The sequence below is a fragment of the Drosophila miranda genome (assembly GCF_003369915.1).
Source record: "Drosophila miranda strain MSH22 chromosome Y unlocalized genomic scaffold, D.miranda_PacBio2.1 Contig_Y1_pilon, whole genome shotgun sequence".
NCBI classification, from domain to species: Eukaryota; Metazoa; Arthropoda; class Insecta; order Diptera; family Drosophilidae; genus Drosophila; species Drosophila miranda.
This window is the reverse complement of record NW_022881603.1, coordinates 42,591,067-42,606,478: the sequence shown is the minus strand read 5'-3', so window position 1 is coordinate 42,606,478 and position 15,412 is coordinate 42,591,067. Positions and strand designations below refer to the sequence as shown.

At 40.9% G+C, this 15,412-nt stretch overlaps 2 protein-coding genes across 2 annotated transcripts; one reads left to right on the top strand and one right to left on the bottom strand.

Annotated features, from left to right (window-relative positions):
• The first annotated feature begins 244 nt into the window (after positions 1 to 244).
• Positions 245 to 1,317, top strand: LOC108160412 (endonuclease G, mitochondrial). The gene has a single exon (XM_017294407.2). It carries the CDS (start codon positions 330 to 332, stop codon positions 1,242 to 1,244), a length of 915 nt encoding a protein of 304 aa, XP_017149896.2. The 5' UTR covers positions 245 to 329; the 3' UTR covers positions 1,245 to 1,317.
• Positions 1,318 to 2,256: 939 nt separating this feature from the next.
• Positions 2,257 to 4,666, bottom strand: LOC117190817 (T-complex protein 1 subunit epsilon-like). Its single transcript, XM_033395857.1, has 3 exons — positions 4,465 to 4,666; positions 3,040 to 4,021; positions 2,257 to 2,978 (listed from the first exon to the last, which is right to left on the bottom strand). The coding sequence occupies exons 1-3, from the start codon at positions 4,570 to 4,572 to the stop codon at positions 2,440 to 2,442; spliced, it is 1,629 nt and encodes a 542-aa protein (XP_033251748.1). The 5' UTR covers positions 4,573 to 4,666; the 3' UTR covers positions 2,257 to 2,439.
• Positions 4,667 to 15,412: the final 10,746 nt, after the last annotated feature.

Here is a 15,412-nt window from a genome sequence, read left to right as displayed (position 1 = left end):
TAGCCATACTGACTATGTATCGGGTATAAATGTAGAGTTGCGGTCGCGGAAGCAACTCACAACGTTCCCCCTCGTGTATTATATGCTCGTTAGCTGCTTTTTGACGGCTTGTAGATTGTAGAAGCTGCCAGTGTTAATCGAGGTTTCACATCTGTCAAAAAATCCCACCGTTCCACCGGGTGCTGCCACGCGAAAGATCCATACTTGAACCGATATATGTATATTTGTCGATAAGTATCGCATATTTTAGGTCAGCTGTTGAACATCTCTTGAATTGTGCAATAGCGGGAACTTCTGATATTTTCCGTTTTATCTATTACAATTTTAATATGAGTGGGCTTAGAGTACGCGGCTTGTTGGCCCTCAGTGCGACTGCCTTGGGAGCTTTTTACCTAGGCTCCCGAACAGAACGTCTCCAACAGAGCAGCGATGTTTTTCCGCGTTTGCCTGGACTGCCGACATTTGGGATAGTTTCAGCCGATAGTCTTGTGGCCTCCAATGTGAACCTGACTGCAACGCCGTCGCGAATCTCGGAGATCATGAAGTTTGGCTTTCCAGGGCTGGACAACGTGCGCTCCCATTCAGACTATGTGCTCTCCTACGACCGACGCAATCGTATTCCGCATTGGGTGTTTGAGCACCTCACAGCGGAGTCAGTGGCAAAAAACGATTCTGTGGATCGTTCGAAATGCGACTTCAAACCAGATGAGAGCATACATCCCTTTTTCCGATCACAGAACACGGACTATAGAAAGTCTGGCTTTGATCGTGGTCACATGGCTGCCGCTGGCAACCATCGACTGCACCAGAAGCACTGCGAGGAAACCTTTTACCTGTCGAACATGGCGCCCCAGGTGGGCCAGGGGTTCAATCGCGACGCGTGGAACTCTCTGGAAATGCACGTGCGCAAGCTAACCAAGAGTTACTCAAATGTGTATGTCTGCACGGGTCCACTGTACCTCCCCCACAATGAGGATGACGGCAAAATGTATGTCAAGTACGAAGTCATCGGGTCCAACACCGTTGCCGTACCCACTCACTTCTATAAGGTTATCGTGGGCGAGGCGGCCGATCATAAACTACACATGGAGGCATACGTAATGCCAAACAAGGTGATTAGCAACGTCACCCCATTGAATGTGTTCCAGGTACCACCAGAGACGGTGGAGCGGGCGGCCGGACTGCTCTTCTTTGATCAGATTAACAGAAAACAGCTGGCCAGCATCAACGGCAGGAAAGTTTGAGTTTGAGCCAAAGTTTAGTTGAATTTTAGTGTATTTGTGTACCAAGGATAGCACCTTTTTATACCCGATACTCAAAATGAGTATTGGGGTATATTGGATTTGTGGTAAAAGTGGATGTGTGTAACGTCCAGAAGGAATCGTTTCCGACCCCATAAAGTATATATATTCTTGATCAGCATCAATAGCCGAGTCGATTGAGCCCTGTCTGTCTGTCCGTCTGTCCGTCCGTCCGTCTGTCCGTCCCCTTCAGCGCCTAGTGCTCAAAGACTATAAGAGCTAGAGCAACGATGTTTTGGATCCAGACTTCTGTGATATGTCACTGCTACAAAAATATTTCAAAACTTCGCCCCGCCCACTTCCGCCCCCACAAAGGACGAAAATCTGTGGAATCCACATTTTTAAAGATACGATAAAACCAAAAACGCAGAATCGTAGAGGATGACTATATGTTCTAGAGTGTAAAATCTCAATCAGATCGTTTAATTATTATAGAATCAAGAAAACAATTTCATTCTTTCTCGCTCTGTCTCTCTCTAACACACAGGTTTCATGGTCGGTTTTGCCAATTGCAAAATATGAGTTCAAGGATCTCAGAACCTATAAGAGATCTCCCTGTTAGATCTCACTATAAAACGTATATCTCAGAATTTCGCCCCACCCCCTTCCGCCCACACAAAGGACGAAAATCTGTTGCATCCACAATATTGCACATTCGAGAAAACTAAAAACGCAGAATCATAGATAATGACCGTATCTATCAGATTGCTGAATCTGGATCAGATCGGATCATTTTTGTAGCCAAAAGCAAGAAATCAATTTGCAGTGGCTACGCAGCGCCCGACGTCACGCTCAGACTGATTTTCTGTCTCTCTCGCACGCACTCTTTGTCGTGTCGTTTAATATTAGCGGCGTCTGCCGGAGGAGAGCCATACTGACTAAGTATCGGGTATAAATGTAGAGTTGCGGTCTCCGCAGCAACTCACAACGTTCCCCCTCGTTTATAAAATTTTTGTTCCTTTCAAAAGAATTTAGTTGTTGATTAATAAATTTAAACAATTAATACAGATAAACATAAGTAGATGAGGCGATTCGCGGGTGTTCGTGAGAAAATAGCAAAGCGAAGGGGATGTGTGAAAAATCTATGTCTGGGTGCTGATTGATGTGTGTTGCGTGGCGAGGGCACTCAGAAAGTTCTCTACATGCTACCATCGTTCTTGGATCGCACGTCATCGATCTTGAGTATCATTTTGACGAGCTGGGTGGACAACAAGATTTGCTGTTTCTTCGAGTTCAACGACTCCACAACATTGTGGCTCTTCATGTCCGAATCGCCGGTCAGCATGCAGTCAACACCCAAGCTAGGTTTCTTCTCAGCGACCTGACTGGCCTTCAATTCCGACAGCGTTTCAATCGGATGGAGACCGCTGTTCTCGGCCAGGGCCAGGGGAATGCTCTCCAAGGCCACGGAAAAGGCGCGGAATGCGTACTGCTCCAGGGTAGACAGCTGATCGGCCTCCTTGGCCACAGCCAGAGAGCAACTGATCTCTGCGGCTCCACCACCGTACACAATACGCGAGTCCTTGACTAACGAGCGCACCACACAGATCGCATCGTGGATAGAGCGTTTGGCCTCGGCAATGATCATTGCGTTGCCTCCACGCAGAAAGATTGTGACTGCCTTTGAGTTTTTGCACTCCTCAATCACAAGCATTTTGTCCTTCGACGTGCCGAAAGCTAAAAGTGAAAACATAAATCAATTATAGTGTTCGAGACATGCGCAAGCATCGAAACTCACCCATCTCACGCACGAGACCGGCTGATCCGAGCTTTTCAGGAGTCAGCTCCTCAAACCGCGGAACAATGCGACCGCCAGTTGCAATAGCGATGACCTCGATCTCAGGACCACCCACCCAGCGTACTGCGGGGAGATCCTGCTGCAGCAGTAGATGGTTGGCTTCGTCGTCAAAGCCCCACTGACAGATGGCCAGAGTAGCGCCGGCGTCTTTCACTTGCTTGACCATCAGCGTAAACTTCTCCTGCTCGTACTCGCGCAGCGCCCTGTAGTCCTCGGCAGAGGTAACGTCCAACTTATGCTTGGTCTTGGGCTTGGGAGGCTCAAATGGGCAGGTGAGGATGGCCAGCTTAACATTTCTCAACTCTTTGGGCATTTGCGAGTGGCTAAGAGTCTTGTCCACAATGACGCCCTTCACCAGCATCGAGTCCTCCATGCGACCTCCGACCTTAGTCTCGATCTTGATGAGCTCAAAGTTAACATCCTTCTTTTCAATATCGGCCACATTGAGAACAGCGTCTACTGCCATCTCGGCCATTTGACGATGGCATTTGTTCACAATCTTGCTTCCCAGCGTGGTCATAGCTATCTGAATGAGTGGCTCCTTATTGTTAGGATCCACGGGGAAGGGTTCAGCAATTGCATCGAGTTGCTTGATGGCGCACTGAGCAGCCAGCTCGAAGCCATCTGCAATGCGAATGGGATGAATGCCACGGTCGATCAAGCTCTCTGCCTGCTCTAGCAGTGCACCGGCTAAGACAACAACGCCAGTGGTGCCGTCGCCAATTTCATCGTCCTGCGACTGAGACAACTGCACCATTAGCTTGGCAATCTCGTGCTCCACCTCCATCAGTTTCATAATAGTGGCACCGTCATTTGTGACAGTCACATCGCCATCAGAGCTGACCATGATCTTGTCTAGACCCTTGGGTCCCAGAGACGTCTTCACAGTCGAGGCGATCTGACGTGCAGCCATGATATGCGTCTGCAAATAACACCAATACCCAGAAAAGATTATTAATTACGTATCTTTCACCAACCATAAGTTTACACAGTGCGCGTGACTCAGCCGGCGGCACGCTGCGGCGTTCTAACGGCGACTTTTTAACCTCAAAACTGACAAAATGACGTCAGTTTGATGCATTTTATACTAAATAATATAGCTGAAGGAAAAACTCGTTTCCAACATCCCTGTCCACTCCACTGACAGGATAAGTTGAACACTTTTCTGAATGCATTTTACTGTCTCTCATAAAAATGCCGGCTGTAATGAACATCTGGAACATTCGGCAGGCGATGCGTCATTTGATGCGGAAGACAATGCTACAATTCACTGGGAAAGACCTTTTGGAGTCCTTTTCTTGTAATTCATTCCTTTTAAAAGGAGGTTTGTCCACTTGGGACAATGGGATCCTAGTTTTCATTTACCTTGATGGCATCTGTTCCTGTAATGCGCTTCTGGCTCTCCTGGTCACGCAAAATAATGAAAGGCCGACCATATTCGTCAAACGTGAACGTACCTGGGAAGGCGTTCATGGTTTTTAAGTTTTAAGGATCGCGGATTTCTACGAATTTTCGAGATTAAATTTTCCTTTAATCTTATATTTTTTGCTTTTAATTTCGTTTTCCGGAGCCAGTGTGACCGCGGATTTATCGATAAAATATACCGTCCGACCCTCAGAAATATACCGAAACATACCGTCTCATTTTAAAAATATACCGTCAATATACTGACGACTTCAAGTTTTATTTTACATATTCCTCGTTTTTGATATTCCGTCGAATATTACTAGCTATATAGAACATTTAGCCATGCCATCATAATTTTATACGATTGATGAATCTATTTCCTACTTGATTGGACTATTCGAAATAATTATTTCATTCATTTCATTTAATAATCATAAGTCTTAATAAGACTTATTAATAATAATACTTTATTATAATACTTAATAATATACTAATCACTAACATCACTATCGTCACTAACGATGTCGCTGGGATTTTTGAACAGCATTTCAGTGTTCGGTTCAACGTTCTCGCAACCGTTGTTCTTCCTTAGACCTTGTCTCACATATAAAGGATTTGAAACATTTATATACTTAAATCTATTTCTTGTATTTGTTTTTAAAAAAATTCTTTCACATGATGCATTCGAAACTGGCAATATAAGCAGTACTTGTGCAAATTTTGAAATTTTTTCATATTTTAATTCATTGTTGAAATCTTTTATTTGTCCCAATGTATACCATAAATGGCCAGGACTTTTGTGTGTTTTTAATAAACTAAAGAACTTCATCATTTTTTAAGAGGACAAATTCACTATCGATTCCCCGCGGATCTTTAATAAGTTGAGGAAATCTTTTATACAGGTCATGCAAATTGGCCATTGACTATGTCTTCAGGGTTTAAAAATTAGAGAAGTTAAAAAACCTTCTAGTTAAAAGGCAACATTTTCTTTAATTGTATACTCAACTCGATCAAAAATGACTGTGCTCTTTGGAAAAATGCATATTTTTCATTTCTTTCTAATTTTGACACTTCGAGGCTTACATTAATGCCTAAATTAATTTTTTTGAATTCTACCAAATTAACATTGCTGCTAACGTTGCTAACAAATAACAGCTTAATATTAACTTATAAGTTTCAGACATATATTTATATAGTTAAATATGCGACACTTCAGTTTAAGTTTTAAAAGAGGGGGAACGTTGTGAGTTGCTGCGGACACCGCAACTCTACAGTTATACCCGATACTAAGTCAGTATGGCTCTCCTCCGGCAGACGCAGCTAATATTAAACGACACGACAAAGAGTGCGTGCGAGAGAGACAGAAAATCAGTCTGAGCGTGACGTCGGGCGCTGCGAAGCCAGTGCAAATTGATTTGTTCCTTTTGGCTATAAAAATTATCTGATCTGGTCCAGATTCAGCAATCTGATAGATATGGTCATTATCTATGATTCTGCGTTTTTAGTTTTCTCAAATGTGCAATATTGTGCATGCAACAGATTTTCGTCCTTTGTGGGGGCGGAAGGGGTGGGGCGAAATTCGGAGATATACGTTTTATAGTGAGATCTAACAGAAGTGCGGATACCAAATTTGGTTACTCTAGCCTTAATAGTCTCTGAGATTTGTGGATGCCCCAGTTTTTCGTCCTTTGCGGGGGCGGAAGGGGGTGTGGCGAAATTTGGACACGAAACGGTCAAGGTCCGATATCACAGGAGTGTGGATACACAATTTGGTTGCTCTGGCTCTTATAGGTTCTGAGATCCTTGAACTCATCTTTTGCAATTGGCAAAACCGACCATGAAACCTGTGTGTTAGAGAGAGACAGAGCGAGAAAGAATGAAATTGTTTTCTTGATTCTGGCTATAATAATTTTACGATCTGGATGAGATCTTACATTCTAAAACATATAGTCATCCTCTACGATTCTGCGTTTTTGGTTTTATCGTATCTTTAAAAATGTGGATGCCACAGATTTTCGTCCTTTGTGGGGGCGGAAGTGGGCGGGGCGAAGTTTTGAAATATTTTTGTAGCAGTGACATATCACAGAAGTCTGGATCCAAAACATCGTTGCTCTAGCTCTTATAGTCTTTGAGCACTAGGCGCTGAAGGGGACGGACAGACGGACGGACGGACAGACGGACAGACAGACAGGGCTCAATCGACTCGGCTATTGATGCTGATCAAGAATATATATACTTTATGGGGTCGGAAACGATTCCTTCTGGACGTTACACACATCCACTTTTACCACAAATCTAATATACCCCAATACTCATTTTGAGTATCGGGTATAAAAAGGTTTTATTCTTTCACTTAAACTTAGCGTACATTGGTTAGTTATTTCCCCGACGATGACTGAGGTCTGATGTCTTGAACGGAATTAACTTTGGTTGAATTCTCCGACGGTGTCGCGATTGACGTTTGTCTTGAACAGAACTGAGTTGGCTTCTTAGATGTAGACTATTTATATTATGATGCTCGGTTTGGGATTCGGATTTGGATTCGTAGGCGTTGGCTTCGACTTCGGCTTCGGAGATGGAGTACGTGACTCGATCGATATGTGGGAAAGGCGGCTTTTGATGAAAGGCTTCCGCTGCGTATGAGCGGTGTTGCATTACTTGGGGGTGGCTGAGAATAGGCCCTCTGATTGGTCAGCTAGGATGGTGTGATTCTTGAGAATCGATTAGTAATTGATCTCTGAAGAGTGGCGTGATTCTGGTGCGGCTGGATTCTAGTGCGGCTGGATTCTAGTGCGGCATCTATTGTTTTATGTTCAACTTCCAGTTTAGGGTGTTTGTTTACATTGCCTGCAATCGGCTACGCGTGGTCCATTTCGAGCGTGAGATTGTTTATGAGGGTTCGAAGCTGAGGGGGTCGTATTGTTTATAGTATTGTGGGTGCAGGGTAATAGACATAGACAAGGGTATGCGGAGCATGGACTATAGATATGTCACTCCCCCATTGTTAGATTTAAGCCTGACCTCAGGCGATTATCCTTGGATATAGTTCAGGTGCGTCTAAAACTGTGCCTGCTAAGGATTCCTCGTCTTCGTCTGAAGGTGTTTCTATGTGCGGGTCGGTTTTAGGCTTATTGCTTTTACTTAGATTAAACAATTTGTAGCTTAATCCTATTATGATTATGACAAATAGTAGTATTAAGCTTACATGTAATACAATATTTAATCGCGTATTTTCTATTACTATTTCTTTGGTTTGCAAATAAGACAATGGTTTAATTTTTGTTACGTTATTGTTGATGTAGATGCTTTGTGCAAATTCTGGTATGGAGTTGGATATTAAGAATTCATTTAACTGTACACTGCAATTATGTATTTTTATACCCGATACTCAAAATGAGTATTGGGGTATATTATATTTGTGGTAAAAGTGGATGTGTGTAACGTCCAGAAGGAATCGTTTCCGACCCCATAAAGTATATATATTCTTGATCAGCATCAATAGCCGAGTCGATTGAGCCATGTCTGTCTGTCCGTCTGTCCGTCCGTCCGTCTGTCCGTCTGTCCGTCAGTCCGTCTGTCCGTCCCCTTCAGCGCCTAGTGCTCAAAGACTATAAGAGCTAGAGCAACGATGTTTTGGATCCAGACTTCTGTGATATGTCACTGCTACAAGAATATTTCAAAACTTTGCCCCGCCCACTTCCGCTCCCACAAAAGGCGAAAATCTGTGGCATCCACAATTTTAAAGATATAAGAAAACCAAAAACGTAGAATTGTAGAGAATGACCATATCTATCAGATTGTTGAATTTGGATCAGATCAAATCATTTTTATAGTCAATAGGAACAAATCAATTTGCAGTGGCTACGCAGCGCCCGACGTCACGCTCAGACTGATTTTCTGTCTCTCTCGCACGCACTCTTTGTCGTGTCGTTTAATATTAGCGGCGTCTGCCGGAGGAGAGCCATACTGACTTAGTATCGGGTATAACTGTAGAGTTGCGGTGTCCGCAGCAACTCACAACGTTCCCCCTCGTTATTAATGCGTTACCTTCTACTTTTATTTCTTGGTTTAGGCAATCTTGGTTTAATATGGTTTTTGGTAATTTCCAAGTTAACAATATATTGGGTTCTATGAAACTTATTTGAAAGTTTCCGTGTGCTTTGGTGTATGGACATTTTGTTTCTACTTGTTTGACTATTCCTGAAATACATTCGTCATTTATTTTTCATTTTGATACTTTTTCATATATGTACCTCGTTTTCTAGAACGTAATAATTGTTTTGCGTTAGGTCAGTGAGGATGTTATTATCTTCATCTGGATATGGGACAATTTTAAGTATAGGAATATTTCTGATCTCTCGTGGGATGTTGGAAATTATTAGTATTTCGTTAGTGTCTGTTTTCAACCAGGTAGATGTTTTGATATTTAATAATTTCTCTGAATCGATGTGTTTCAGGTAATCCTGCCTCAATAATTTTGGATTAAAGATCCCTAATCTTGTTAGCTGCATGCCTTATTCAATATCCTCTATGTACTCTGTAAAATTTTGAAGGTTAAATATTAATATCTCTAGTTGCTTATTTCTATCATTATCCTTGTTTAATTTATTGACAACTTCTATGCCAGAATTTACTGCTTGAATTACAAAGTTTAATTCGTTAGTTTGAACACTGTGGCTAGCCAGATTGTTTATTTTCCCTTCTAATTCGACTTTATCATCTTGTTCTAATGTTCCAAATAGATATTTATATACTGTGCCTACTGCATTTATAAGGCCTCTTTTGTTTCTTTTGGCTATTTTGATGCCGTTGAATTCACGTTGCAATTTCTCGACTAAATATTGAACTTGGATTTCGTTATTAAATTGGGTTGCCTGTTCTAGTAAACTCTGATATGTTTCATCTGTTCTTGTTATATTAATTGTTAGATAATGGTATTCATAATTAATGTGTATGTTAATGGTATTTGTTTTGAATATGAGATATCCATTCCTTGAGTTGATGGGATCTAAATCTATATTCTGTCCGGTAGACTGTTGGACGGTGAACATTAGTAAGATTATAATCTTAATCATGTTGTAGCTCCGGATTCCCAGTACTCTCTTCGGGTACTCTGCAATTATCGTATTTACTTTTATTAGATTTTTTCTTTCTCTTGAATTTCGTTTTATAGTGGGTGATTTTCCTCCCTCTATTTTTGGATTAACTTTTGATAATCGGGGTAGTAGAATTTTCCTTTAAACCAATTAGTGGTCTTTTCGATACCTGGGTGAAGTAGCTCTTTATGATTCTTCAATATTTGTTCTTTGAATTCGGAGTAGTTCGGAATATTTATGAGTTTGGTACTGGATTTAATCAGTTTAGTGAAGTGATTTGGACTGATTATCTCCAGGAATGCCCTTTGGAACAGTGGGAAGTCTACTTCGTTATGGAAATATAGTGCACTCTTTTTGGTACACACATATTGCTTTATTATATCTTTTGCTAATGATTCTGTCATTTCGGTATATGTGATTTTTATCAGTATCTTGTGGAAATAGTGGGATGTTTCTACCTTATCCTCATTACCTTTAATCAGTTCTATTTGCCTATTATAGTAATTGATTGGTCTCTCTGTAAGTGGAATATAATTTGTATTATCTTCTTGCGCGCTATGGACCGTTGCACAATCACTATTAATGGTTTCCCCGAGTAGGTTTTCGTTAATCTTTACTCTTGATAGCGCACCGGCTACATGGTTCTCCTTTCCGGGTAAATATTTTATTTTGAAGTCAAATTCATTTAATTTGATCTTCCATCGTTGTAGCTTCATATTTGGTTCTTTGAGGTTATTCAACCAAATCAAGGGTTTGTGATCACTTAATATCTCGAACGTTCTACCAAACAGGTATGAACTGAAATACTTAGTTGCCCAAACTATAGCTAGTAATTCCTTTTCTATTGCTGAATAATTGATATTTTTTTTTTGTCGACGTTGACATGCAATGACTGCATCTTTCATGCAACGCGAACATGCAAGAAAGATAGCTATTAGACTAACATTCGAGGAAAATTAGTACTAAACTTACTAAGAAACTAAGCATGCAATCAAAGTACAAATACCACTACAGTTACTAATTAATAGAAAGGTGTGTAAGGATTAATAATTTAATAAGAGGAAGAGAATTAGTGGTGGATATAATATGGTAGAGGGAATTATAATCCGAGCATAAGACCCTAAACGGTTCATGCAAGGAATAATTCGATCTACAAAGTGGAAGGAACAACGGTATAAAATTTCTAGTCAGTCTAATAGGAATCGTAAAGTTTATGCGGCTCAACAGATCAGGGCTGTCTATGTCACCCCTGATCAAGTTGTGCATAAATATCACACCAAGCATTTTTCTACGGTTAACTAAGGATGGGAGGTTTACTAATAGTAGTCTACTAGGTTAAGATGGGAGTCTTACACCCGCATCCCAGTTAAGGCCCCGCAGAGCAAAAAGTAAAAAGTTTTTCTGTACTGATTCTATACGGTCCTGGTGTACTTTGTACTGAGGGCACCATACACAGGAGCCGTATTCTAAGATCGGACGAACAAGCGAGGTATAGAGAGTCTTTGTTATATAGGGGTCGTCAAATTCCTTTGACCACCTCTTTATAAACCCAAGCACGCCCATGGCCTTATTTACCATGGTAGAAATGTGTTCGGAAAACTTTAACTTGGGGTCTAACATAACACCCAGATCATCCACCAGGGTAATTCTCTCAAGAGAACCACCAAATAGGGTGTAGGGAGCCAACAAAGGGCTAGAACGATGAAATGTCATAACTTTGCATTTCGAGGCATTAAGGTGTAACAAGTTTGCACAACACCATGACTGAAAGTTATTGAGATCGGATTGCAAGCGAGAATGAAATGAAATGTCCTTGTACTGGACACAGAGTTTAACATCATCCGCATACATAAGTACTCGAGAGTATGTTAATACTGAAGGTAAGTCATTAATAAAGAGTGTGAAGAGTAAGGGGCCTAGATGGCTGCCTTGTGGTACTCCCGAAGAAACCTTTACTGGTAAAGAGAGGGAGTTTTTGAAAAGGACTCTTTGAGACCTAGAACAAAGATAGCTAGAAATCCATCTCAGGAGGTTGGGCGGAAACCCTAAAAGGTCAAGTTTATGCGCTAAAAGGGAATGGTTTACAGAGTCGAATGCTTTACTAAAGTCGGTGTAAATAACATCCGTCTGTAAGTTACATCATGTTCGTTTAAGGTTCTACTTGCATAGCAGATTGGTTTGTGGTCTTGCGACAACACTGCAATGTTACTTATCCTAATGCAATGTTACTTGCATCGGTTGTTACCGTGAACATTCTGTTGAAATCTGGGTATGCGAGGATGGGGTCTGAGGTGATAAGTACTTTCAATTTTTCGAAGGCCTCGACGTATTTTTCCTCTGTTGGGTCTATGACTGCTCGTTTCTTTAATTTGAGTGTCATAGGTTTCGCTATATTAGCGAAGTTGGGAATGAATTTCCTATAGAATCCACATAAACCTATGAATGATTTTATTTTTGTGGTTGTATTGGGTATTGGGAAGTTTATTATGGCAGATATTTTCTTTGGATTAGGAACTATGCCGTTAGTTGTTACTACATGGCCTAGGAATTCCGTTTCTTTCTTCTGGAATTCACACTTATCCATTTGTAGCTTTAAGTTGGCGTCTCTCAACTTTCCAAGTACTCTCCTTAGTGACAACAGGTGTTCTTCCAATGAAGTGGAAAATATAATGATGTCGTCTAAGTATACGAGGCAATCTTTGAAGATTAACTCTTCTAGCAGATTGTTCATACATCTTTGGAAGGTAACGTGGTTAGCCCAAAGGGCATACGAGTGAACTCGTAATGACCATGCTTCGTGGAGAAAGCTGTTTTTGGGATTGAGCTAGGTTCCATAGGAATTTGATGGAATCCCTTAGCTAAATCGATTGTTGTGAAATATTGGCACCTACCTAGTTTATCTAGTATTTCGTCCATTCTGGGTGTAGGAAATTTATCCTTGATTGTCACCTCGTTTAGACTTCTATAATCTACTACCATACGATATTTCTGCTTTCCTGAAGCATCTATTTTCTTTGGTATCATAGCGATGGGTGCACAATAGGGAGAGTTCGACTTACGAATGATTTCCTGTCTAATCATATCTTTGATTTGTTGAGTCACTTCTTGATCGTGTATTTGAGCATATTTATATGGTCGACGATATACAGGATCTTCGTGATGGGTTTTAATTTCGTGCTTTATAGTACTAGTGAAGGTCAAAATGTCACCTTCTTTATACTGCACGTCCTTAAATTCATAGATAACTTTCTTTAGTTTCTCCTTTTCTTCGTCATTTAAATGTTCCAACCTTAGCTGGTTGCATTCCCTTAATTCATTCTCTAATGCGGAAGCGAAGTATTGCTCTCCTTCAGGAGATGGGTCAAGGCACTTAGTTGTAGTTATATCTTCCTTTGAAGATGGCTTATCACCTTTGTGTGCGGTCTTGCCGTCGGCAATTGCTTCTCCACTTTGGATGATTGGGTATGACCTTTCTCCTAACGTTACCGTTTCATTTCGGTAATCAATGACGGCTTTGCTGGCCATCAAATATTCTCTGCCTAAGAGTATGTCATAATTTTCAGAAAAATTATGAATATAAAATTTTTGTTTTGTCGGACAGTTTTTGGTTGCATTACGTGTAATGCTCTGAGTCAGACGGACGGGTCCATTGATGGTATGGACGGTGAGGTTGCCGCTATCGACTTTGGAATCTGTATAGTTTTCTTTTATTATATTTATTGACGATCCCAAGTCCGCGATACCTCTTAATTTTTTATTATTTACGATTATTTCTATATATGCTCTTTCTCGATTTCTTCCGAGGCACTCTGCTGAAAATTTACATCCATTTTCATTTGTCCGCTTTGGCTTTCCCTAGATCGTTTGACTGGCTGATTTGGTGCACTGCTACCTGCCTGAGTCTGATTGATTTGATAGTTAGTGGGATTCTGTACTCTGCCCTGGTTTAAGGAATTTCTATATTCGTTAAATAATCCTTTATTATTTACGGCATTATTTCCTGAATAATTTCGATTCGATCCATGATTATTTCTGGAAGTACTTGGGTTTTGATTGTTATAATCGTTACTACTATAGCGAGGGTAATAAGTTCCAACATTCCTACGATTGTTATTTCCGTTTCTTGAGTGTTCGTGATTCTTGTTATCGGTTACGAAATTTTCGTAGATTCCTAACTCTTGAGCTGATTTTTCTAGATTAGCCATAGTAGAAATGTCTTTCTTTGCTAAAATGATGAATAGTTTATTGGGTAGAGCATCTTCTATGGTATGACTGGTGGCATTTGCCAGAGCGTTTTTAAAGATTATCTTATTTTCTGGGCTAGTCTCCAGATTTAGTTTACTTACTATAACATTTGACTTAATTTCTAGTTCCTCTACGAACTTACGAATATTCCCATTGAATTTGGTGTCGTGTAATTGTTGTAGCAGCGTTTCGTATGGAGTGTGGTTGTTGAATTTGCTGATTAGGGCTGCTTTTAGATCGGTCCAGGTGTTGGGTTGAAGGCTTTGTGATAAAAGTTGTGCTCGTCCGCACAGTTGACCCTCAGTGGCTCCGTACATGATGCTTTGTTGCCGGATGTCTTCTGTTGGGTACACTTCGGAGATGTACTCAATCCTGCTTATGAACGAGCTTAGGCGTTATTGGCATCCGTCGTATGGTGGAATTTGCCTGATTGACTTCAAAGCTTGGTTCAGGTGTATTTCTGTTAGCGGCATGTTGATTTCTTTTTATTTATTTATTTTTTCTAATATTAATTGAGTTTCAATCGTGTGTAGATTCTTTGGCGGATCTCTTTAGTATTAGCGTTACTTTTTCTCTGATCACTGTAGGTTATTACGCACTGTAACTGTCACTACGCCAATTGATCGTCTTAAAAAAAGGATTCACTTTTAACTGAGATCCTACCGACTGCGCCAGTTAAATATGCGACACTTCAGTTTAAGTTTTAAAAAAAGGTTTTATTCTTTCACTTAAACTTAGCGTACATTGGTTAGTTATTTCCCCGACGATGACTGAGGTCTGATGTCTTGAACGGAATTAACTTTGGTTGAATTCTCCGACGGTGTCGCGATTGACGTTTGTCTTGAACAGAACTGAGTTGGCTTCTTAGATGTAGACTATTTATATTATGATGCTCGGTTTGGGATTCGGATTTGGATTCGGAGGCGTTGGCTTCGACTTCGGCTTCGGAGATGGAGTACGTGACTCGATCGATATGTGGGAAAGGCGGCTTTTGATGAAAGGCTTCCGCTGCGTATGAGCGGTGTTGCATTACTTGGGGGTGGCTGAGAATAGGGCCTCTGATTGGTCAGCTAGGATGGTGTGATTCTTGAGAATCGATTAGTAATTGATCTCTGAAGAGTGGCGTGATTCTGGTGGATTCTAGTGCGGCTGGATTCTAGTGCGGCATCTATTGTTTTATGTTCAACTTCCAGTTTAGGGTGTTTGTTTACATTGCCTGCAATCGGCTACGCGTGGTCCATTTCGAGTGTGAGATTGTTTATGAGGGTTCGAAGCTGAGGGTGTCGTACTGTTTATAGTATTGTGGGTGCAGGGTAATAGACATAGACAAGGGTATGCGGAGCATGGACTATAGATATGTCACTATATATATTATGTGTGTTACAGCTTTGCTAGACTGAAAAATGATATTAAATCTATTTATTATAGGCAAAATATAGTCGTTTCGTTTTCCGGAGCCAGTGTGACAGGCCTGCATATGTATAATATAACTTGAATTCGTCAATATATTTGCGGTATTTATACCCGATACTCAAAATGAGTATTGGGGTATATTAGATTTGTGG